At 44.9% G+C, this 25057-nt stretch overlaps 1 protein-coding gene across 1 annotated transcript; it reads right to left on the reverse strand.

The window, feature by feature from the left end:
• Positions 1-19016: 19016 nt before the first annotated feature.
• LOC137379209 (chymotrypsinogen A-like) lies at positions 19017-23833 on the reverse strand. Its single transcript, XM_068049924.1, has 7 exons — positions 23776-23833; positions 23579-23682; positions 22889-22968; positions 22720-22798; positions 20492-20672; positions 19266-19399; positions 19017-19185 (listed from the first exon to the last, which is right to left on the reverse strand). Exons 1-7 carry the CDS (start codon positions 23831-23833, stop codon positions 19024-19026), a joined length of 798 nt encoding a protein of 265 aa, XP_067906025.1. The 3' UTR covers positions 19017-19023.
• Between the last annotated feature and the right edge of the window lie 1224 nt (positions 23834-25057).

The raw sequence follows: 25057 nt of genomic DNA on the forward strand, positions 1-25057 counted from the left end.
GATTCTGAAGTTGCTTGGATCCATCTCACAACAATGGGTTTCATTGTTGATTTGGATAATGATTTCTGCTTAGATAAATGTAGTATGAATTCAGTGCTAGACTGACAGAAGAATGCCCAGTCTATTTGCAGAGTAGCCTGTGCTGTGGGAACCTTTCTGTTCACTGAAGAATTTATTTTACCCCTTCATCTGAAGAAGTTTAAGTTGTGTTGTGAACAGTTCCTCAGTTTGTATCCCATTGATAAATAACAAGAAACTTCCTACGCTTGTGATATAACCAATGTGTGCGAACCAGGGAGATTTTAAAAATGGGAATGATGGAATTGAGACCTGAAGTACTGGAAATAAACAGCAAGTTTCTCAATCTGAAAAGCGGAGATAGTAGAACGTTTCGGGTTGAGTAAATATTAAAAAGGGCACCACCAGTTGCTCAGTGGTCCCCGTTTTGCCCTCTCAGGTGGTTGTAAAAGATTCCACAGCATTATTCAAAAAAGAACATGGTAGTTCTCCCCAATTTCCTGCCCAATACTATCCCTCAACCAACACCACTAAAAAACAGATTATCTCATCATACCAGATGGTGTCACTGGACTAATAATCCAGAGACCCAGGCTAATACTCTGGCATTCAAATCCCACCATGGCAGCTGGTGGCATTTAAATTTAATTAATAAAAATCTGGAATTGAAAGCCAGTCTTAGTAATGGTGACCATGAAACTACCATCAATTGTCATAAAAACCCATCTGGTTCAATAATGCCCTTTAGGGAAGGAAATCTGCTGTCCTTACCTGGTCTGGCCTACTTCTGATTCCAGAGCCACAGCAAGGTGGTTGACTTTTAACTGCCCTTTAAAATGGCCTAGCAAGCCAGTCAGTTGTACAAAACCACTACACAAAAGTCAAAAAGGAATAAAACCAGACGTAACACCCGGCATCGACCTAGGCACCAGAAACGGCAATAACAACGGCAAACCCAGCCCTGTCGACCCTGAAAAGTCCTCCTTACTAGCATCTGGAGGCTTGTGTCAAAAATGGGAGAGCTGTCCCACAAACTAGTCAAGCAACAGCCTGTCATAATCATACTCATAGCAACACATACCTTACATCTGATGTCTCAGACATCACCATCACCATTCCTGGGTATGGCCTGTCCCACCGGCAGGACAAACTCACCAGAGGTGGTGGCACAGTGGTATTCAGTTGGGAGGGAGTTGCCCTGGGAGTCCTCAACATTAATTCCGGACCCCTTGAAGTTTCTCCATCAGGTCAAACATAGACAAGGAAGCCTCCTGCTGATTACCACTAACTGCCCACCCTCAGCTGATGAATCAGTACTCCTCCATGTTGAACATCACTTGAAAGAAACATTGGAGGTAACAAGGGCACAGACTGTACTCTGGGCGGGGGACTTCAATGTGCAGCACCAAGAGGGCTCGGTAGCACCACTACTGAATGAGCTGGCCAAGTCCTGAACGACATAGCTATCTGCTCAACTGGGCCTGTGGCAGGTGGCGAGGGAACCAACAAGAGGGAAGAACCTACTAGAACTTGTCCTCACCATTCAACTGTTAAAGATGACAGTATTAGTAGGAGTGACCACCACACAGTCCTTGTGGAGACAAAGACCCATCTTCACAGTGAAGATGCCCTCCATTGTGCTGTGTGGCACTATCCCCATGCTAAATGGGATAGATTCTGAACAGAACAGCAACTCAAAACTGGGCATCCATGAGGTTCAGTGAGCCTTCAGCAGCAACAGAATTGTACTTAACCACAATCTGTAACCTCATGGCCTGGCATATTCCCCCACTCTACCATTACCATCAAGCCTAGTGATCAATCCTGGTTCAATAAAAGGCGCAGTAGAGCAAGCCAGGAGCAGCACCAGACATACCTGAAAATGAGGCGTAAACCTGGTGAAGCTACAACACAGGACTACCTAGGTGAAATAGGGTTACAAGTTAGCATAGCGCAGATCATGATATTTAATGAATTGGTGACATTGATTCAACATGAGTGACAGTTAAGAACCAAGTGGCAGAATAATAGCTAATGCTATCACTAGGTCTCTGAGCCGCCCCATCTCTCCATCGCCAATGGCATGTACTGCTAACACCCTTCCGATTTCCAGGGCTTCCTCCTCCATCGTGGTCAGGGTGGACATGGCTGCAGCTCCATTCCCCGCTTCTCTGCCTCTCCCTGGGTTCTCTTCCTTCAATGAGAAAAGGCAGAAAGTTAGGAGAGAACATAGGAAATAGGAGCAGGGGTAGGCAATTTGTCCCCTCGAGCCTGCTCCGCTATTCAGTTAGATCATGGCTGATCTACCTCAATGCCACTTTCCACATTATCCCCATATCCCTTGATATCTTTAATATCCAGAAATCTGTCAATCTCTGTCTTGAATATACTCAATGATCGAGCTTCCACAGCCCTCTGGGGCAGAGACTTCCAAAGATTCACCACCCTCTAAGTGAAGAAGTACCTCCTCATCCCTGTCCTAAATGACCTACCTCTTATTCTGAGACTGTGTCCCCTGGTTCTAGAACCACCACCACCCCCCACCAGCCAGAGGAAACATCCTTCTTGTATCGACCTTATCGAGCCCTGTAAGAATTTTGCATGCTTCAATGGGATCACCTCTCATTCTTGTAAACAGTAGAGAATACAGGCCCAGACTGAACTGATAACTGAGGATAGTGGGTAGGCATTTGAGGAGGGTGACTCTGAGGAATGGGTGTGAGAGGACAATAGGATGTGTGAGTGTTGTCTGTTGAGATGGAGGTTTGAGGAGGAGGTTGGAGAGAAAGTAATGTGTGTGACAGCAAGATGTGTTGGTCAGAGGAGTGCTGTGTAGCAGCATGCTCGGGAGGTGAGACAGTGATGGCTGCCAGCTGAGAGTTGCAGGACCCTCACCTTGCCAGACCTCATGAGGTCATCAAACCTTTTCCAGCCCCGGATCTGGGTCCTCGGCACCACACTTCAGCTAATGACAGTCTCTGCAACTTGAAGCCATGCCTGCTTGGTGAGGCAGACTGGTCTTCTCTGCCATCCTCCATGAAGAGGACTTCTCTGTGCCCTCACTGCTTAAATCATGACCTCCAGGGATGAGTCTGTGAACTGGGGATGGAGGTTGGTGAGAGCAGTCTTTCCACATCTGGCATTCATCTTGCAGATCTTTCTTCACGCACTGGATTTTTCCCTCCAGGCACTGCTGCCATTGTGAGTCCTGCCGGGGTCCCTTTAAATAGAGATCCTTCATTGCTGCATTTGGCACATCATCCTTCCCGCCCTCACTGATTGGTTGGGGAATTTGGAGGTGAGCTGCTGATTGGTCTGCTCTGGGAAAGAGCAACCACAAAGCGTGCAAATTGGGGATTTGGGATCCCAGCCTGAAAATGGCCCCACCGCTCCAACAGAGACCAAGGTGATAACATTCCACCTTACATTTCAAAAGTATGTCATTAGCATTTTGGGATGTCCTGAAATTGTGGAAGGTCATATATAAATGCAAGTTCTTTATGTAACCCAGTGAGTTAAAAATGTACCTACATTATATTCCTGCTTTGTTGCTCCAATAGAAACAGTCTGCACCCCTATCAGTCAACTATTATCATAAATAATATATAATAAATATAAATCTTCTTTGACACTGACAAGAGACGTTATGTAGAAATTTTGTATTCAATTCAACACCTCGTCCTGAGCTAAATATTGTACCTTGGAGTTTGATATCATTTGCAGAGATATTTTGCCCGTTATGTATTAATTAAAATAATGTAAGTTGCATATCCAACAAAGCAGCCTAAATGATGGCACTGGGCTGAGCAAATACAGTATAAGCCTGTGGGAGGGTCACACATGTTCCTTTCAGCAAAAGGTTGGGCAGTCCCACTTTCCCTGTTGCTAATGGAAAGTCCTTGAGAGATTGTTGAGTTTATGTGTGGACAGGTTTTTCAGAGATAGGAGACTGAGAATCGTGATTAGAGACAACTCTATATACAATGAAACTAGTGGGTAGTGTGCAACACATTGAGCTGAGTGTCTTTTAGATATGGACATTTGATTTAAATTGTATCCATTACAGGTGAACATGAGGTAATCGGGGCCTCTTATTTCTGTCAAATTACAGGAGTTTATTTTCCCATTCATTTTGTTAATGGCAATTATATAATTTGTAGTACACTGTATAGTAGATTTTGGACAAATAGCATGCAAAAAATGTCCAGTTTAATACTTTACTAATCTTGGCATTTTCTCTAACTTGTTGCTGTTTTGTGAAGCATTGCATTTTTTTTTTACTGGGAGGCACCATTGCTCCTTTGTGCAATGTATTCTAATGTTCAAATCATCCCACCCCAACAATGTGACGTTTTTGGTGTTTTGTATCGGGGCAGTGTGCCAATTGCCATGTTTGTGTCACACTTGCACTTCATGCTATTTTAACAGCATGCTTTTGGGTAGTCATGGCAGCTCTTGCTCAAGGCAGATGAGAGCCTTATAAATATGCAAATAGGGTCGAATGCCTTGGACATGGTTTTAATGTGCAGTTACACATTTGGAGTCCAGTGTTGACCACACCAGAAAAAATCTGACACCAATCATGCCTAGAAGGTAATGTTTAACTTTTTTAATGCTTCCACGTGGCCGGGACAAACAGGAGTGCCTCTGGGCCCCACCAGAAAAGCATTGGCTTCTCCCTCTCCATTCTCCCCAGACATGAGCACCTCCAGATTCCCCCACCACCCAACCTACTCACCTGACTGTCATGAACTGTTCCTGAGGATCACCACTCGTAGCCTCCTGCTGCCAGTCATCCTGCTCCTGCCCATCTGCCAAGGTCTGACTCCTGCTGGGTGAAGATGAGGCCTGGGAATTAAGATGGTCCAGGCCTCACTCCAGATGGGCCACGTGAAGCTTGATGTCCGCCTTGTCGAGCCTCTGCTGAACTCACGCCCTAACTTAAAATTGTGGCTATCACTTCAGCAAATTTTCCACCTATGCCAGAGATGGTATTTGAAATTTGTTTTTTTTTAGAGTCACTGTAATTGTAAAATTATAATACATCATAGTCCACCAATTAAGCTAAATTTAATCAGATACTGCCACTTCATTCTTAGAAAGCAATGCATCAGAGAGAAGTGGCATCAGGTGCCCTATTCACAGAAGACAATGGTAGACAACTCATAATACTGTTGTGGATTTGCAGAGGAGCTTTTCTTTTTGCATGATAGCTTTTTGATGGTGTGAACCACCAATATGTGATCTACCCATTCCGAATTACCATCCAGCACATCTCTGAAACTGACTGTCTGGAGATGCCCTGCTTTCAAAAATAAGAGTGCAGGGAATTGGTTAGGCGGTATGAGACAGAGTGTGAGGATAATGGGTATATACTCCAATTGGCAGGGTGTGATGAGTGGTGCCCCCCTGGATCTGTACTGAGGCCTCAGTTTTCACTATATTTATCAATGACTTGGATGAAGGAATAGAGAGCTGTATATCTAAGTTTGATGATGACTCTAAGTTAGTTGGCACAGTAAATAAGGTAAATGGGTGCAGGAAATTGTAAAGGGACATTGATAGATTATGTGAGTGAACAAATTGTGGCAGATTGAGTTTGTCATGTTATTGCTTTATTAAGAAATACGGTACCAAATAATCTTGAGCTGAATGGTTGTTAATGATTAAGTTCTTTATTATGAAGTAACAAGTTTACAAGAGAGCTCTATCATACACGTGCGAATAGGTGATGAACACGACTCCAACTGCTACATCACATTTTGCTTGATGTCACTTCCTATGATGATGTATGAAGTACTCAAACTATTAAAGTGATATCACAACATCCCCCTTTCCCTAAATGGAAATACACAAAAGATCAACAATGTACATAATGAAACAGGACAGCTGTGAACAATATTTAAATATGCATTGACTCCTATGTCCTTTATTCAAGTGTCTTTGAAATGTACATGTGGTCTACTGACTCAACCTGATCTTGTCACTGCGTAGTTTGGTTGAGAACTAGATATTTCAACTTTTTTCTCTTGACCGGTGTGTGTTCTGGCAGTCATCCTGTGCTTGAGGGTTATGCCTGTCACTTTTCTTTGCTACGTTCTGTCGATGCAATAGGATTGTCACACACAATGTTGTTAGCTAATTCCCTCAGCTGACATCTGTTTCTTCTTAATATTACTCCATTAAGGGTAGTTACTTCACGTGACCGTGGCTCATTGCAGATTTTGGACAATTCTGCGGGGAACCACATCTTCTCTTGCGGAAGGATCACTCTGACCTTCTGTCCAATCTGTAAAGGCGATAGTTCCACGTCTGCATGCTTATCATGTGCAACTTTCATTTTTTTCTTGTTTCACCAACAATTTATCCTGGATTGATGACGATTTCATGAAATGTTGACTTGGAAGAGTTGTCTCAACTTGCCTTCCAAATATAATTTCCACAGCCGATTGTAATCCTGTGTTGATTGGTGTTGCCCTTAAACGCAACATGTGTGCAGATTACGTGCAGATCCTGTTTAGTTTCTTAACACTTCACAATCAATCACTTGACTGTAAGTACCATTATTTCTACTAAGCTGTTCGACCTGGGGTAATGTGGTGATGATGTAACATGGTTCACAGCCCACGTCTTACACGCTTTGAATGGTTTGGCAGTGCATTATGGACATCTGGCATTACATCCTCTGGGGGACCAAATAAACTGAAAGTTGCATTGATTGTGTTAGAAGCTGATAAGCTTGATGTGTCCCTCAATTGGCGGATTATGGGGAACTTGGAGAAGTAGTCTGTAATCAATAGAAAATCATCGTCTTTAACAGAGAAGAGGTCGGTGGCTATCCTTAACCCAGGATGTGACGGAACATTGAGAGGATGGAGTGGCTCTTATGTATGGTATCTTTATTCGGGTCATAATACTGAAAATATTTGTCTTTGCTTGAGTCGCTCTGAACAGGCTCCAGAAGCTGGCCGAGCGCGTCTACCCTGAGGCACAGTGTGGCTTTCATGCAGAGAGATCGACCGTTGACATGCTGTTCTCCCTTCGTCAGATACAGGAGAAATGCCGTGAACAACAGATGCCCCTCTACATTGCTTTCATTGATCTCACCAAAGCCTTTGACCTCGTCAGCAGACGTGGTCTCTTCAGACTACTAGAAAAGATCGGATGCCCACCAAAGCTACTAAGTATCATCACCTCATTCCATGACAATATGAAAGGCACAATTCAACATGGTGGCTCCTCATCAGAGCCCTTTCCTATCCTGAGTGGCGTGAAATAGGGCTGTGTTCTTGCACCCACACTTTTTGGGATTTTCTTCTCCCTGCTGCTTTCACATGCGTTCAAGTCCTCTGAAGAAGGAATTTTCCTCCACACAAGGTCAGGGGGCAGGTTGTTCAACCTTGCCCGTCTAAGAGCGAAGTCCAAAGTACGGAAAGTCCTCGTCAGGGAACTCCTCTTTGCTGACGATGCTGCTTTAACATCTCACACAGAAGTGTGCCTGCAGAGTCTCATCGACAGGTTTGCGGCTGCCTGCAATGAATTTGGCCTAACCATCAGCCTCAAGAAAACGAACATCATGGGGCAGGACGTCAGAAATGCTCCATCCATCAATATTGGCGACCACGCTCTGGAAGTAGTTCAAGAATTCACCTACCTAGGCTCAACTATCACCAGTAACCTGTCTCTAGATGCAGAAATCAACAAGCGCATGGGAAAGGCTTCCACTGCTATGTCCAGACTGGCCAAGAGAGTGTGGGAAAATGGCGCACTGACACGGAACACAAAAGTCCGAGTGTATCAGGCCTGTGTCCTCAGTACCTTGCTCTATGGCAGCGAGGCCTGGACAACATATGTCAGCCAAGAGCGACGTCTCAATTCATTCCATCTTCGCTGCCTCTGGAGAATACTTGGCATCAGGTGGCAGGACCGTATCTCCAACACAGAAGTCCTCGAGGTGGCCAACATCCCCAGCTTGTACACACTACTGAGTCAGCGGCGCTTGAGATGGCTTGGCCATGTGAGCCGCATGGAAGATGGCAGGATCCCCAAAGACACATTGTACAGCGAGCTCGCCACTGGTATCAGACCCACCGGCCGTCCATGTCTCCACTTTAAAGACGTCTGCAAATGCGACATGAAATCCTGTGACATTGATCACAAGTCATGGGAGTCAGTTGCCAGCGTTCGCCAGAGCTGGCGGGCAGCCATAAAGACAGGGCTATAATGTGGCGAGTCGAAGAGACTTAGTAGTTGGCAGGAAAAAAGACAGAGGCGCAAGGGGAGAGCCAACTGTGCAACAGTCCCGACAAACAAATTTCTCTGCAGCACCTGTGGAAGAGCCTGTCACTCTAGAATTGGCCTTTATAGCCACTCCAGGCGCTGCTTCACAAACCACTGACCACCTCCAGGCGCGTATCCATTGTCTCTCGAGATAAGGAGGCCCAAAAGAAAAGAATACTGAAAATATGCTTCCATCGACAGTGATTGCTACAGCAAATCAAATACATGCTCATGATCCTCGTGCCACAGGTATGGCACATCTTTTTTAAGGAGTTCCTGTAAAGATGAAGGCTTCTCGGAAAAACTTGAGATGTAGGGAGCTAGGAAGTTGAATAGACCTAGATATCTCTGTAAGTCTTCCTTGTTTGTGGACTAGGCATGGACTTTACCTTGCTGGGATCTAGTTATATGCCCATAGCAAGAGCAAATTGAGCCGAAAAAGCTGAGGTGGCTCACGTTAATGGCACAGTTCTTGCTGTTGAAAACAAGGCCTTTTTTCTGGCTGTTTCCATTAAGATGTGCAGATTCCTGTCATGCTTTCCTTTTGTGCTGCCCATGCTGCTATGTCATCTGTAATATCGACACACCCTAGAACATTTTCAGTAATATGACACATATGTTGCTGGAATAAATCCTGGCTTACTGATCGACCAAACAGTAAGTGCAAATTACAATATCTTCCAAACAGAGATCTGAAAGTTAGCTCCTGTGAACTTTCAGAGAGATGGACAACCAATATCCATGTTTGCATCTAGCTTTGAAAAGAACTTGGCTCTCGCAAACTTTGGATTTAACTCTTCCAAAGTGAGGATATCATTTCAATGCCAGGTTCAGCCTTCTAGGGTCTAAACATACAATGATGGTGCCGTCTTTTTTGATCACAGCTGTTATAGAGCTGCACCAGTCCATGTGCTGCTGAACACGCTGAATAATTCCTTGCCTCTCCGTAGTATTCAGCTCAGCTTTCAGTTTGTTTTTTGTCATGAAGATGTGCTTTATGTTGAATGATGATTTTTAATCCATTGGCTGGAAACCGAATTGAATTTTAAAAAAGAGATTAAAGGTGATAAAGGTGCAGATAAAGATGGCTACCTTAATTTGCATCATTGTACCTTCCACATTCCAATACATTGTGATAGAGATAGCATATCTGCACAGACCCATCAAGGACAATGACCTGGGGAACCTGAGTGAACCACATATCCTATTCCCATTAACAAGGCACCAAGACCATCTCCTGAGTTATTCAACTAATAGAGATGAACACTCAAACCTAATCACGTCAACAATGGGATCCTAGCTCTGAGAAGAGGTTTCCTAGAAAAAGACTAAGTTGCAAGAGAGAATACACTAGAGAATATACTAGAGAATCAATGGGTGATGGTCATGTAACAGGCCCACCTTTCGTGTGCTTATGCTTCTGTTTTCTCTGTAGTAAGTCGACAAGTAGTTAGACACTGACAAGAGAAGACCCGAGTGGGGTACCTCCTTCCTTTCTCTCTCTCTCCAACCCACCTTGCAAGCTTTAAACCCTGTCTGCTGACCATGGTCACCCATGGATGCCCCTCCTGCAGACAGAGGCTCCCTGAAGGAAATCAACCCTGCACTGATGTTTCCAGGAGAAACACCAAATCAGCTGTCCACATCTTCAAATCGGAAGCATCGGGACCACCAAACGAAAGTCACATGACTACTGAATTCAGCCTGAAGCCAGCTAAGTCACTAACCTCCACAGACTTATACCCCTTTTATTTTTCTGGTCTCTAATTTGACCAATCTATCCTTCCCCTCACTCTGTAATCTATTTGAGTGTTTTTGTGAATTTTGTGTGCATGCGTGTGTATGTGTGAAAGTCAGAGTGTTTTTTATTATGGCTGCATTTGCTGACAATGCAACCACTAGGTGGCGGTGCATGAGCACATGCACAAATTCAGCCTGTGCCACTAAAACATCACAGTCTGCGATGTTCAGGCAGCTGCCAGGACTAAAGATGGCGCTGCTCAAGTAATCACACAAAGGCAAAGTAAACACATGGCAGCACACAATGGCTGGAGAGAGCGAGTGGGGGGGGGGGTGGTGGTGAGCGAGCGGGTGGGGGGGTGGCAAGTGAACGGGCGGCGAGGGTGGCAAGAGAGCGGGTGGGGGGGTGGCGAGCAAGCGGGCAGCAGGGCTGGCAAGCAAGCGGGCGGCAGGGCTGGCGAGAGAGCGGGTGGTGGGGTGGCGAGCAAGCGGGCGGCAGGGCTGGCGAGCAAGCGGGCGGAGGGGTGGCGAGTGAGCGGGTGTGGGGTGGCGAGCGAGCGGGCGGGGGTGGTGAGCAAGCGGGCAGGGGGGTGTGGCGAGCAGGCGGGCAGGCGGTGGCGTGCGAGTGGGTGGGGGGGTGGCGGGCGAACGAGCGGGAGGGGGAGTGGAGAGCGAGCGGGCAGGGGGAGCAGAGTGGGAGAGCGGGCTGGAGGGTGGGGGGTGGAGAGCGCACCCGCACCTGCCGCCACCAAGGTCTTCGGCTGCTCACCCCCCACCCCTCTCCCCGCTTCCCCGCGTAATGCGGTGACGTCATAATGCGCATGCGCCAACTAGTCCTGGCAATCCTGTACGCAGCACAGACACAGAGAGCAGGAGCCCGTTTTTGCATGTGCACAGCTTGGTGCAGTCTGATGACGTTAGCGGCCGGCTGCATTGTCAAGAATCACATTGTTTTATTATTTTCCTGAGATCGGTTTAGGTACAATAAAGCTAACCTGTTTCTTTGTTAAACTCAAGAAAACCTGCTTGGTTCTTTTTATAATCAAATGTGTAAACAGGTAAACACTAAATTGGCAAGTGTATCCTTTACAAAAAAGAAGTAAACCTGTTGCGGTCAACCAAGGAGAGGGAAAAAAGGGGAACCATTCGCCCTCCTCATCTCATCGTAACAGAAATTTGTGGGCTCTATATGCGAGATCAAACCCATAGACAAATGAGAAATTGGAAGTGGGAAACCAAATTGATCCCCAGCAATAATTTAAAAATTTCAATACAGGTTTTCTTATGGTTTTCAGTGCTAGAGTAATAAACACGTCCACATATGAGACCAGTACCTGAACAGAGTGAAGTAACGTGGGACAGTTTAAAAGCCCTATCCGTTGAAGAGTTAAGGAGTATAGCTAGGCATTTAGAGATGAATATTCATCCAAAAGCTAGAAAACACAAAATTCTAAAACGTGTGGCCAACCATTTTGAAATAGAAATTGAAGAACTGGAGACAGCATAGAATCTAAAACAGACAGTCTAGCATTAGCCAAGATGTAGTTAGAACAGTGGACTATGGCTAAAATTCCAAGAAGAAGAAAGGGAAAGGCAGACGCAGGAATGGAGGGAAGAGAGAGAATTCCAGGAATAGAAGGAGGAGAGAGAGAATTTCAGGAAAGGGAGAAAGAAAGAGCTTTCCAAAAGGAGAAGCAGGAAAGAGAGTTAAGGCAGCTTGAACTGAATAGGGGAAGACCCAATGTACCCAGTGAAGGCACCGCTAGTGAGGGAACTACCCCTAGGACCAAGTGCTGAGCTCTTAAAGTTCTCCCAATTGATACCAAAGTTCGCAGTTGAAGTGGCCAGCGGAGGGCTGGACCCTGCTACTGCAAAACAAATTAACCGGGAAAGCCCATGAGGTTTATACCCTATTGTCTAACAAGAGCACATCAAGCTATGAGATGACCAAAAATGCTCTCCTGAGCATATATGAGCTGGTAACGGAGGTGTACCACCAATAATTCCAAACTCTCCGAAAATGACCTGAATGAACTTGCATCAAGTTTGAGAGGGTTAAGCAACTTGCTTTTGACCGATGGATAGAGGCACTTAAAATAGAGTATGCCTACGATGACCTTAGAGAGGTGATGATCCTCGAGGAGTTCAAAAACTCGCTTCCCCTTTCCATAAAAACCCACATGGAGGAACAAAAGGTTCCAAGAGCCAGGCAGGCAGCAACCCTGGCTGATAATTATGAGCTTGTCCACAAAAGCCCTTGCCCCAAGGGAAACCCTTCCCTAGTTAGCTCCAAAAACCTGAAAAGGATAGAAGGTGGGAGGGTGATAGGAGGATGAAGAGCCATGAGCGAGAAGGGAGAGCTGGAAACACAAGGGACTCTCCTCAGGCCAAAAAGGAAGGTTCTGAGAGCAGTGACACCCCAAAGCCTATGTTTTCATTGCAACAAGGCAGGTCACCTTAGAGCTGACTACTGGAAGTTACTGGAAAAACCGATAAGAAGGTACATCAGACCAGTGCAGGAAAAGGGGCCCTGATGGAAAGCACAGCAGACTAGGCTGTGGCTCTAACCATGGCAGTAAGTCCCTGTAAACGTACCACTGTGAGTGCGGGAGAACTTAAAATCCTGGTAACTCTCTGGGATTTTGTGTTCAAAGGAAAAGTGACCCCATACACCTTGAGTGAGGCATGTAAGCCCATAAGCCATACTTGGGGATACAGAGGCCACCCAATCCCTTCTGCTGAGAAAAGGCATGACCTTTCCCCCAGAGAATGCATTGAATACCAAAGTATTAGTAAATGGTATCAGGGAAAGTATCTTTATACTGGTGCACCTGGAATGCGACCTTATTTCAGGACTTGTATTAATGGGAATTGTCCCTAGTTTACCTGTGGGCAGGGTTGACCTGCTCCTTGGTAATGACCTGGTAGTAGCTTTCCCAGTGGTCTTAGAGAGGCCAAACGAGTCAGGGAGACAGAGCAGTTGCAGGAGAAGGTCTCTGCATTCTCCCTGATTGTGTGGTGACCTAGCTCATAGCCAATCAAGTTCCATCAGAGGAGGCAGAACTGGCACTGCAGACGGATGACCCTGTTGTCTGGTTATCCAAAACCACCTCCTGAAATTTAGAGGAACCAAAGGAAGTGTTAGGCAGGTCTTCCTTGGTCGAGGCTCAGCAAGCTGACCCAGTGTTAAAACAGTTAACACAGACTGCCCAAACTGAAGCTGAGGCAGAGGGAGCTCCAGAGTGCCACTGTTTAAAGAATGAGGTGCTGATGAGGAAGGGGAGACCTCCTCACAGACCTGCGGACAAAGTGTGGACAATGGTGCTGCTGAGGTACCACAGGAAAATAGTGAGGATAACCCATGAAATTCCAATGGGTGGACATGTCGGTATCCAAAAAACCCAAGCACACATAAGATCGCATTTTTACTGGCCACAACTCCACAAGGATGTGGTAGAATTCTGTAAAACCTGCCACACGTGACAGGTTGTGGGGAAGCCCCAAATTGCAGTAAAATTTGCACCCCTAATTCCCATACCAGCTTTTTTAACCCCCAAAATAGACTTTATTTATAAAAATCTGTAAAAAAAATTCATTACAAAACAATTCAAAACAGCACCAAGTCGACATTCCAAAAAGTGCAAAGGAAATCCGTTTTCTTCAACACAGGAGTGAGTTGCCTCACAACCCTTTCATTTCATTTTACATACAATGTACATTTTACAGCAAACCCATATTTGGTATATACAGGCTGAGGGGTTTCCCATGGGTCCAGCTCCTCACTTCACTTTGGTGGGAGGACCTTACACAGTGGTCTTTCCCCATTGAGTCTTTACAGTGGCTGCCCCAAGCTTTACTGCGTCCATCAGCACGTAGTCCTGGACCTTGGAATGTGCCAGTCTGCAACATTCGGTCGTGGACAACTCTTTGCGTTGGAAGACCAACAAGTTTCGGGCAGAGCAAAGAGCGTCTTTCACCGAATTGATGGTCCTCCAGCAGCAGTTGATGTTTATCTCAATGTGCATCCCCGGTAACAGCCCGTAGAGCACAGACTCCTGTGTTACAGAGCTGCTTGGGATGAACCTCGACAAAAACCACTGCATCTCTTTCCACACCTACTTTGCAAAGACACATTCCAGAAGGAGGTGGGAAACAATCTCTTCCCCACCATAGCCACCTCGAGGGCAATGTGTGGAGGAGGTGAGACTCCAGGCATGCAGGAAGGTTCTGATGTGGAGGGCCCTTCTCATCACCAGCCAAGCTCCACCTTGGTGCTTGTTTGAAAGTTCTGGTGATGAGACGTTCTGCCAAATGACTTTGGCAGTCTGCTCGGGGAACCATCCGACAGGATGCACCTTCTCCTTATCCTGTAGGGCCTTGAGGACATTCCGTGCAGACCACTGCCTGATGGATTGGTGGTCAAGGGTGTTCTTCCACAGAAACCTTTCCACAAAGGATAGGTGGTACGGCACGGTCCAACTGGTACCCATACCAGCTTTTGGGGAACCATTCAGCAGAGTGCGTGTGGGGCCCCTGCTGAAAACAAAAGGGGGCTACTAGTTTCTACTCACCATTATGGATGTGACTACCTGATTCCCAGAGGTCATTCCCCGAAGAACTATCTCTGCCAAGGCTGTGGTGGAGGAGCTAACCCAATTCTTTACCCGATATGGGCTGCCTGCTGAGATCCAGACAGATCAGGGCACAAATTTATGCCCAGTATTTTTCAAAAGGTCATGGGTAATCTGAGCATAACTCAACTAAAGTCCTCAGCCTACCACCCACAGTCACAAGGCGCTTTGGAACAGTACCAACAGACCCTAAAGACAATGATCAGGGCCTACTGCTATGAGTACCCCCACGACTGGGAAAGGTGCTGTGATTTCTTCTGTTTGCTACCAGGGACTCACCCAATGAGTCCACTGGCCTTAGTCCCTTTGCATTTGTTTATGGACATGAGGTGAGAAGTCCTCTTGAACTAATCAAGGAGAGGTTTTTAGAACACAGGGATGAATCTTCCATGTTAGACTACATTTCTGTGTTCAGTGAGTAACTCATGAAAGCCTGTGCAGTGGCTCAGGAACACCTAAAAACCTTTTAGACAGCAATTGAAAAGCAAGCAGATAAACATGCCAAGGCCAGAACATTTCAGCCCGGAGACCATGTGTTCGTGCTACTCCCAGTACAGGGTGAAGTGCTGAAAGTCCAGTTCAGTGACCCATACAGAGTAGTGAAGAGGGTTAGCGAGGTGAATTATTTAATTGACACTCCAGAAAGTAGGGAAAAGCAAAGGCTGTGCTACATCAATATGTTAAAACGTTATCACTGTCGGGAAGGGCACAAGCAAGCACAGGTCTTTCAGGCAGTAAGGAAAGAGGGGGTGAAAGGGATAGTGAGGATGAGTTAGAGGGAGGTCTGGAGGATTCCCAAATTGGCCCCCTACCATCGGGTTAGCCAACACTGAAATGTTAGGGTGATTAGGCACTGTACTCTCCTATTTAAACGCAGAACAGAGGAGAACTAACAAGGCTGCTCACAGCAATTAAAAAGATCTGCATGGACAAACCATAAACCTGCACAGTGTGGATGTGAGAGAGATCCCTCCCATTAAGCAAAATTCCTATCGCCTAAGTCTCAAGAAACTGACCCAGGTTTGGAAGGAAATTCAGTACAATGCCGGAGCACAAGCTGATTGAGCCCAGTCAGAGCAGCTGGAGTTCCCCAGTTTTGCTGATGCCCAAGCCCAATGGCTCAACAAGGCTGTGCATTAATTACAGGAAGGTTAATGCAGTGACCAGATCTGACTCCTATCCAATTCCCCGCCTGGAAGATTACATCGATGGAGTAGGAAATGCCACTTATATAACAAAGATAGACTTGTTAAAAGGTTAGTGGCAGGTTCCCTTAACTACCTGAGCTAAAGAGATCTTGGTTTTGCTCACCCCAGACAGCTTATTCCAGTGCCGGCTGATGTCATTTGGATTAAGAAATGCCCCAGCCACCTTCCAAAGGCTGGCCTACCCAACTGTCATAGTGTGCCTGGATGATCTGTTAGTGTACAGTGACACCTGGGGGGACAACCTAGACCAGTTAGAAGCACGCTTCTGTCGGCTGACGTGGTGGTAAATCTTACAAAATGTGAGTTCGCTAAAGCTCAGGTAACCTACCTAGGACATGTTGTGGGTCACGGACAGGTGCTATCCAAAGCAGCGAAGGTACAGGCGCTGATGGATATTCCCATCCCCACGCCCAAATGGGAAATAATGTGATTTTTGGGGATGTGTGGGTTTTATCGTAAGTTTGTCTCAAACATCAGCACTATAGCTGTCCCACTGACAGACTTGTTACAGAAAAGAGCAAAGGTAGTGTGGTCAGGGAGGTGCCAAACAGCTTTCTAGAGACTGAAAGCCATCTTAACCAATGAGATGGCGCTAGCAGCTCCAAGCTTTAATAAACCATTTAAAGTGGCAATTGATGCTAGTGACCTGGGGATAGGTGCTGTCCTGCTCCAAGATGATGAGAAAGGCATTAAGAGACCAGTTAGGTATTTCTCCAAGAAATTAAACAGACATCAAAAGTGATACTCTATGTGAAGAAGGAAACTTTGGGATTGTTACTGGCTCTCAGGCACATTTAATTATATGTCCAAAATGGACATAGAGAGACGGTAGCTTATGCTGACCACAATCCTTTGACGTTTGTGGAGAAATTCAAAATACAGAGGATATTTCGATGGAGCCTGCTTTTTCAACCTTACCACCCAAAGATTATCCACATTGTAGGGAAAAACAATGTGATCGCTGATGCTTTATCCAGAGTCTAACTCCGCACAGCATCACCCCGAATAAAAACTAGACCAGAGCACAGTTATGGCAGTGTAAGATTAATAAGTGAGTGTTTGAGGATGAATGTGTGTGTACAGTTTTTATTTACAACTTTATAATGAAATGCTCCTATTGTCACATTTCATTTCACATGCGGTGGAGATGTCATGAAAATGTGCTAGGTCGAATGATGATTTTTTAAAAATACACCAGCTGGAAACCTGAATATTAAACTGGTGTGGATGAACTACTCAAACTTTGCATGCTGATCGTGAGCACTGAGAAATATTCTCTGCTGCAGACGTAGTGTTCAGTGATTTAATTGATGTGTTTGATTGTGTTAGTCTGTTCACTGATCAATGCTGACTGTGCTTAATTACTTAAGCCTGGGGGATAGCTATTGAGAGGAGAGAGGTTTCCAGAAAGAAGAGAGAGCGACCCCTTTGAAAGAGATCAGGTACAGTTCTGCCTCCTGGAGAACACCAAATCAATATCCACATCCTCAAACTGGAAGCTTAAGAACCATCAAAGGAAAGTTGTACGACCACCGAATTCAGCCTGAAACCAGCTGAGTCACCAACCTCCACAGGCTGATACCCCTTTTATTTCTCTGGACTCTAACTCAAGCAAACTATCCTTCTCCACTCTGTAACCTATTTGTGTGTGTGTGTGAAAGTTGGAGCATAATTTATTATTTTACTTAGATTGGTTTAAGTACAATAAAGCTAACCTCTTTCCTTGTTAAACTCGAGAAAACCTGTCCAATTGGCTCTTTTTATGATCAAGCACATATACAGCTAAACACTCACTGAATTACATAGGAACATAGGAGCAGGAGTAGGCCATTCAGCCCATTAAGCCTGCTGTGCCATTCAATATGATCATGGCTGATCACCCACTTCAATACCTTTCTCCCCACACTATCCTCATATCCCTTTATGCCACTTGTATTTAGAAATCTGTCAGTCGCTGCTTTATACATACACAATGACTGAGCTTCCACAACCCTCTAAGGTAGAGAATACCAAAGATTTACAACCCTCTGAGTAAAGAAATTTCTCCTCATCTCAGTCCTAAGCAGCTTCCCCCTTACTTTGAAATTGTGTCCCCTGGTTCTAGACTCCGCATCAACCCTATCTATCCCTCTAAGTATTTTGTAGGTTTCAATGAGATCACCTTTCATTCTTCGAAACTCTAGAGAATACAGGCCCAGTTTCCCCAATCTCTCTTTATAGGACAGCCCCGCCATCCCAGGAACAAGTCTGGTGAACCCTTGTTGCACTCCCTCTTTGGCAATAATCTCCTTCCTAAAATAAAGGGATTGGCAAGTATATCTACTTGAAAAAAGAAATAGACCTGTTGTGGTCAAACAAGGAGGCAAAGTGGGAAACCCTTTGACCCCTCCTCACCTGATCATAACGATTAAAGGGTGATGTTCATATGTTTAGGATGATTAAAGGATCTGATATAGTTGATAGAGAGAAACTATTTCCTCTAGTGGGAGAATCCAGAACAAGATGACATAATTGTAAAATCAGAGCTGGAATGATGAGAGATGATGTCAGAAAGCACTTTTTCATGTAAGGGTAGTGGAAATCTGGAACACTCTCCATCAAATCACTGTTGAGGCAAGGCTAAATGAAAATTTCAAAACTGAGATTATCAGATATATCTTAGGCAAAGATATTGTCGGATATGAAACCAAAGTGGTTAAATGGAGTTGAGATACTGATCAGCCATGATCGAATTGAATAGTGGAACAGGCTCAAGTGGCTGAATGTCCTGCTCCTGATCCTAGGTTTGTCGATGAGTCTGCCTCTAATTGTTGTCCCTCCACATGTGTGGAAGTTCCTGGCACCAACTCAACTCTCTCAGATGGTGATATATTGGAATGAAGAACTCAAAGTTTGGGGCTACGTTTATTGGTAGAGGCTCATTTCTCCCTTCCCCATAGTATCACATATTGGTGATGAGACACCACAATGTCACTACATCAGCCTTACATCTGGTTCCCTGTAAAATATTAAGTTTTCTGTTCAAAGGCATTCATAATAACACTTATGTTTGAAGCATGTGAGATGTTTAAAAGAAAAAGTCAGACAAACAATAAATAACTGGTCATTAATTTTTATTTGAATTGCACCGTATAATAGATATTCTTTTAATTATTGGCAAGAGTCTGATCAATCCAGTTGCGGAACTCGGTCACACGGCCATAAACTCCAGGAGAATTAACGGAGCACGAGCCACTTCCCCAGGAAACAATTCCCACTAGATACCAGGCTCCTCCCTCCTGACAGACAAGAGGTCCACCTGAGTCACCCTGTAAACAAATAAATTAGATTTAATGGGAGGCACTAAAAGACGTTGAACGAACCTTTCCCAATGGGCGTGTTTACATACCATACAGGAGGAAGCACCAGAAGCCCCAGCACAGATCATCACATCTGAGATCTTGTTGCCCCAATACTTCTGACATTGCTTGTTGCTCAGGAGAGGAAGAGACGTCTGTTGCAGAATGCAAGGTGTTCCAAAAGCTGAAGGGAAGAGGAAAGGATTGTTAGGTTTTCCTGAAACAGTAAAATATTATCTGTGTTTGCACAGCACTTGTTCTTGGAAAATTTGGGGCCTTTGTTGCAACTTTTGTGCACAAACTTAATTGTGCTTATTCTTAGGCAAGTTACATTGGTTTTAAATGCTTTGATGAGTCTCATGAACACTATATAAATATAGATAAATGGAATGGGTAGTATTGCTCACATTCCTGTGTTTTGAACAAGATCAGAAGCTACTCCATAATGAAGAAGGCTATTTAGCTCATCTTAATCAGGAGCAACCCTCCACTCCTGGTGCATAGTTTTCTCTTCAGAGGTTCCAGAGTTGTCTCCTGCACCACTCTGCTTGGAAGTCCAATCCAAGTGTTGATCATTCTCTGCAGGAAGAAGCTCCTTGACACCTTTTAACTAATTTAAATTGCTGTCTCCTTATCCTTTTCCCACAGTTTATTTTAAATTATATGGTGGATAATCCTTTACCACACCAGATATTATATTATACACCTCTGTAAGATCACCTTGCAAATGCCTCCTTTCCTGGCTCAGCAAGTTCTCCAGGGCTACGAATGTGGTAGGGCAGCAACTGAGCTAAATGAGGTTTACATTGTACAAGGGCACATCAGTGATTTGTAACTGGTTGCTGGACAGCTCGCTGGGAGGGATGGCAGTATTTCTCTGACACATATTGTTTTGCGGGACGGGCTACCCCAGTTAGGAGGCTACAGTAGTGAAATGGCATTGCTAGCACTAAGCATGTGTGTGTTTATCCCTTTGCAGTGGTCTATCCCTTTGCAATGTGGGCTGATGTAGAAACTCTGCAGTAATGCATTAAAATTAAGCACAGAGGGAGTCATTCAGCATTTGAACCCAATACATCATTCTGTTTACAATATTTGTATCTTTCAGAAGTAATGCTTGAATTTCCTAGACTCTTATCTGTAATAATATTTTGCATTCTCCTGTGTGAAGCTTTTAATTGATACAGTAAGCAACCAAGAGCTTGATGTCCAACTGAGATCCAGCTACAGCAGTCAACATAACTTTGCTGTCTCCAAAGCAATTGAGGTGTCATACCATTGGAGTTAGTCAGTCCCCATCCTGTAGTGACACACAGCTTGCCAGCACTAATGTTGTCATTTGCACCAGGTAGACAAACAGAGGACACACGTGGATTGAACTTAACAGGTGATGACAGCTTTACAAGAGTGATGTCGTTGTTGATGGTATACGGATTCCAGTTGGGGTGGGTAATAGCCTGTAAGACACAAGACTGGGATTAGGTCCTCCCAACCACGTCTTGATTTTTCTTGTCTTTGCTGTTGCTTTCAATCTCAGTGGTGCTCTGCATGAGGACTCTTAGCTCTTCTCCTGGTGATGTCCTGTATCATGGGTCATGGCCCTTGCCCTGACAATGTTCAGTACTACTGGCAGTTCCTGGGGGCGCACTGATCATAGGCCTCAGCCTTTCCCTAGTGATGACCTGCATTATGGGCCTCAGCCCTCTCCGGATGATGTCCTGTATTATGGGCCTAAGCCCTCCCCGGATGATATCCTCTATTATGGGCCTCAGCCCTCCCCGGGTGATATCCTCTATTATGGGCCTCAGCCCTCCCCGGATGATGTCCTGTATTATGGGCCTCAGCCCTCCCCGGGTGATATCCTGTATTATGGGCCTCAGCCCTCCCCGGGTGATATCCTCTATTATGGGCCTCAGCACTCCCCGGGTGATATCCTCTATTATGGACCTCAGCCCTCCCCGGGTGATATCCTCTATTATGGGCCTCAGCCCTCCCCGGATGATGTCCTGTATTATGGGCCTCAGCCCTCTCCGGATGATGTCCTGTATTATGGGCCTCAGCCCTCCATGGGTGATATCCTCTATTATGGGCCTCAGCCCTCCCCGGATGATGTCCTGTATTATGGGCCTCAGCCCTCTCTGGATGATGTCCTGTATTATGGGCCTCAGCCCTCCCCGGGTGATATCCTCTATTATGGGCCTCAGCCCTCCCCGGATGCTGTCCTGCATTATGGGCCTCAGCCCTCCCCTGGTGAATTCCTGTATTATGGGCCTCATCCCTCCCCTGGTGAATTCCTGTATTATGGGCCTCAAGCCCTTTCCTGATGATGTCCTGTATTATGGGCCTCATCCCTCCATGGGTGATGTCCTGTATTATGGGCCTCATCCCTCCCTTGGTGAATTCCTGTATTATGGGCCTCATCCCTCCCCTGGTGAATTCCTGTATTATGGGCCTCAGCCCTTTCCTGATGATGTCCTGTATTATGGGCCTCATCCCTCCCCTGGTGAATTCCTGTAATATGGGCCTCAGCCCTTTCCTGATGATGTCCTGTATTATGGGCCTCATCCCTCCCCTGGTGAATTCCTGTATTATGGGCCTCAGCCCTTTCCTGATGATGTCCTGTATTATGGGCCTCATCCCTCCCCTGGTGAATTGCTGTATTATGGGCCTCAGCCCTCTCCGGATGATGTCCTGTATTATGGGCCTCAGCCCTCCATGGGTGATGTCCTGTATTATGGGCCTCATCCCTCCCCTGGTGAATTCCTGTATTATGGGCCTCAGCCCTCCATGGGTGATGTCCTGTATTATGAACCTCAGCCCTCCCCTGGTGATGTCCTATATTATGAGTCTCGGCCCTCCCCTGGTGATGTCCTGTATTAGGAACCTCGGCCCTCCCCTGGTGATGTCCTGTATTAGGAACCTCGGCCCTCCCCTGGTGATGTCCTGTATTAGGAACCTCGGCCCTCCCCTGGTGATGTCCTGTATTATGAACCTCAGCCCTCCCCTAGTGATGTCCTGTATTAGGAACCTCGGCACTCCCCTGGTGATGTCCTGTATTATGAACCTCGGCCCTCCCCTGGTGATGTCCTGTATTATGAACCTCAGCCCTCCCCTGGTGATGTCCTGTATTATGAACCTCAGCCCTCCCCTGGTGATCTCCTGTATTATGAGCCTCGGCCTTCCCCTGGTAATGTCCTGCATTATGGGTCTCAGGCCTTAATTTGGGTTTCTCAATTAAGAAGTAAAGTTGCGTATTTGAGCTTGGGAGAAAAATCAATTGCAACAAATACAGTACATTATATCGTGACAGGAGTTTACTTTAAAAGAGAGGGATAATATAAAACTAGCACAGAAAGAATAAGACATATTTAATCAAACAGTGCTGGAAATGTTCTTCTACTGCCTTAAGTGCTTTTAATAACAGTTACTGATTTCAGTTTCTACTTTTAAACTGAATTGATAAAACCTTGAATAAAATTGATTTTAAAGATTGGAGCATCCTACCTTAGCAACTGTAATGGCCTGAGTTTTTACATCTGATGTGCATTTGTTGTACTCTCCAATCACTACAATGTGGCGTTTGCTACAGAAAATAAAAGATTAGACTCAGTAAATATCATATCCCTTTGTATATTTAACAGAGATTGTGAAGATGCTGATGCTGTAACCTTACCTCACACTGCAATGGGCAGCAGTAATAACCCAGTTTTCATTAATCAAGGAGCCACCACAGAAATGAAAGCCATTACTTTTCTAGTGCAGAAAGCAAAGTATTAATCAGTACAGAAAATCCAATATTTGAACCATTATTGTTAGGATTATCTGTCTCGCAAGTGTTAATCTCTACATACCTGCTTTTGTATGAAAAAGGGCCAGTTTGCAAACTCAAAATTGACAGAAATAAGAATCAGCAGCACAATGGATGTGTTCCATCAGTGGTTCAGAGATGTGACTTTCACAAATACCTGTTTTGATCAGATTACGCCTGACTTTTAAACGTCTAAACTAGCTCACGTAGTGATTACAGCGGCCACTTTGCATTCTTGAAACTGGCTGTTGATTCACGCAAGATCTTTGGCTCCAGGCAGCAAATTTCTATTGACAATGTACCATTAGCATTATTTTGTTTTATCAACATTATATGGAAAATGAATGTATGCCCGTAATATATTCTTCAAATGTAGCTTCACTATGGGCAGAGATTCCATACTCATCAAAATTACCACAGGGCCGCCAGTGAAAATTGACCAGGAGTGTTTGGCCTTTGCCAGAAGGTGGCCTTTTTAAACAGAGTGAAGTGCTAATAATGTAACAGTTACCTGACTAGGAGTTATTCAGACCTGGAATCTTAGCTTTAACCTACCTGCAGGGAGACCTGCCAGGGCCAAGATCCTGGAACGGCATCTTCACCATTCACGATTCTTGCATAGCCTGTGATGACAGGAGAGATGGCCGGTACCCCACAGTCTGTGTTGGAAGTCAATGTACAAATGAGTCAATCTCACCATGCAACTCCTTGTAAGATAGAAATTAAAATACTTTATAGATGTTTTAACTTACTCAGTCCATGAGCTGCACCTAGGAAGGCAAAGCAAGAGAGAATCCAAAGGAAAGCCATGGTTCTTGTCGGTGATCGATGGTTATGGTTATGACTTTATATAGTTGAACTATGATGAGGTTATCTAACAGATAAAAGTCTGAGCTTTTACCCTATCTACATGTAACAGAATTTCTTTCCAAAATAACTAATTGCAATGTACATGAGCAGTTCAGTCTAAACATCATTAGGTAAAAAGACTGTGTACTTCCATGATTTCAACAGACGAAATATAGATGATTGATTAAAAGTCAAAGGCACATATCTGAGAAATAATGTGTCTAAACAGGTGTGTAATCATATGGCTTTGAAAATGTTTCCATCATGTTTGCCAGCAAATAAACTCAACTAATACTCACGAGTATTTTGAAGGTTGCAAATTTCAAATTTGCTGGGAACATTTCAATTTGTTCTGCAATTACCACAGACTCACCTTAATTTCCCCTCAAATTTTGTATGCAGGAAGAATAAACAAAGGGATGGATGAAAGGATATTGATCGCAAGAAAGGCATTCGTAAAGAGATTGACCTAGATTGTAGATAGAAATTAAAGAACTTACATTTATAAAGCAACTTTCATGTCTCCAGCTTTTCCCAAAGCACTTTGCAGGGAATGAACTACTTCTTAAAAAAAGTCTCATCACTGTCGTTATGTATGCAAAACCATTTTGCACTGCAAGATCCCACAAGCAGCAGTGAGATAAACAACCAGTTAATCTTTTTTGGTGGTGTTATAGTGATAATTCCTCAACTCTTCTTTAAATGGTGCCATGGGATCTCTTCCCTCCACCTGAGCATCCAAAATACTGCACCTCCAATAATGCAACACTCCCTCAATATTGCATTGAAGTGTGCTCATCCCTGTATTAGGGTTAAACCCCCAACCTTCTAACTCACAGGTCAGTGCGACACTGAGCCAAGCTCGTACTATTCCTTGAAGGGAAAATAGTAATTATAGCAATATAATAGTGAGAAGGCTATGTGATTTTTGTGTTTCGAAATATTAGTGATTGTATTCCCAGACTCCTTTCTGTCTTTGATACTGTGTAACTGACCATGACTTGACTTCCCCCTTTTCCTGTGGAGAAATGCCTCAATTCACTTTGAATCATTACTTCACAGCCTGATCAAGACCAGCAAGCAAGAATCTGTGGAAATAATCTTCACTATCAGGACAGGTCCAAAAACAAAATTTAATGTGATCTTCAGTAACCTGATCTTTGGGTGATTGGAATGAAATAAGCA

The sequence above is a fragment of the Heterodontus francisci genome, chromosome 17 (genome assembly GCF_036365525.1).
Source record: "Heterodontus francisci isolate sHetFra1 chromosome 17, sHetFra1.hap1, whole genome shotgun sequence".
NCBI lineage: Eukaryota > Metazoa > Chordata > Chondrichthyes > Heterodontiformes > Heterodontidae > Heterodontus > Heterodontus francisci.

Bases quoted from the DNA above. Each gene is read 5' to 3' on its own strand.
- LOC137379209 (XM_068049924.1), bottom strand. From the start codon at position 23,833: ATGGCTTTCCTTTGGATTCTCTCTTGCTTTGCCTTCCTAGGTGCAGCT. The intron at 23,683-23,775 runs GTAAGTTAAAAC...CTTCCAACACAG, and splicing joins AGGTGCAGCTCATGGACTGA to ACTGTGGGGTACCGGCCATC. The intron at 19,400-20,491 runs GTATGACACCTC...TCTTCCCTTCAG, and splicing joins GGGACTGACTAACTCCAATG to CTTTTGGAACACCTTGCATT.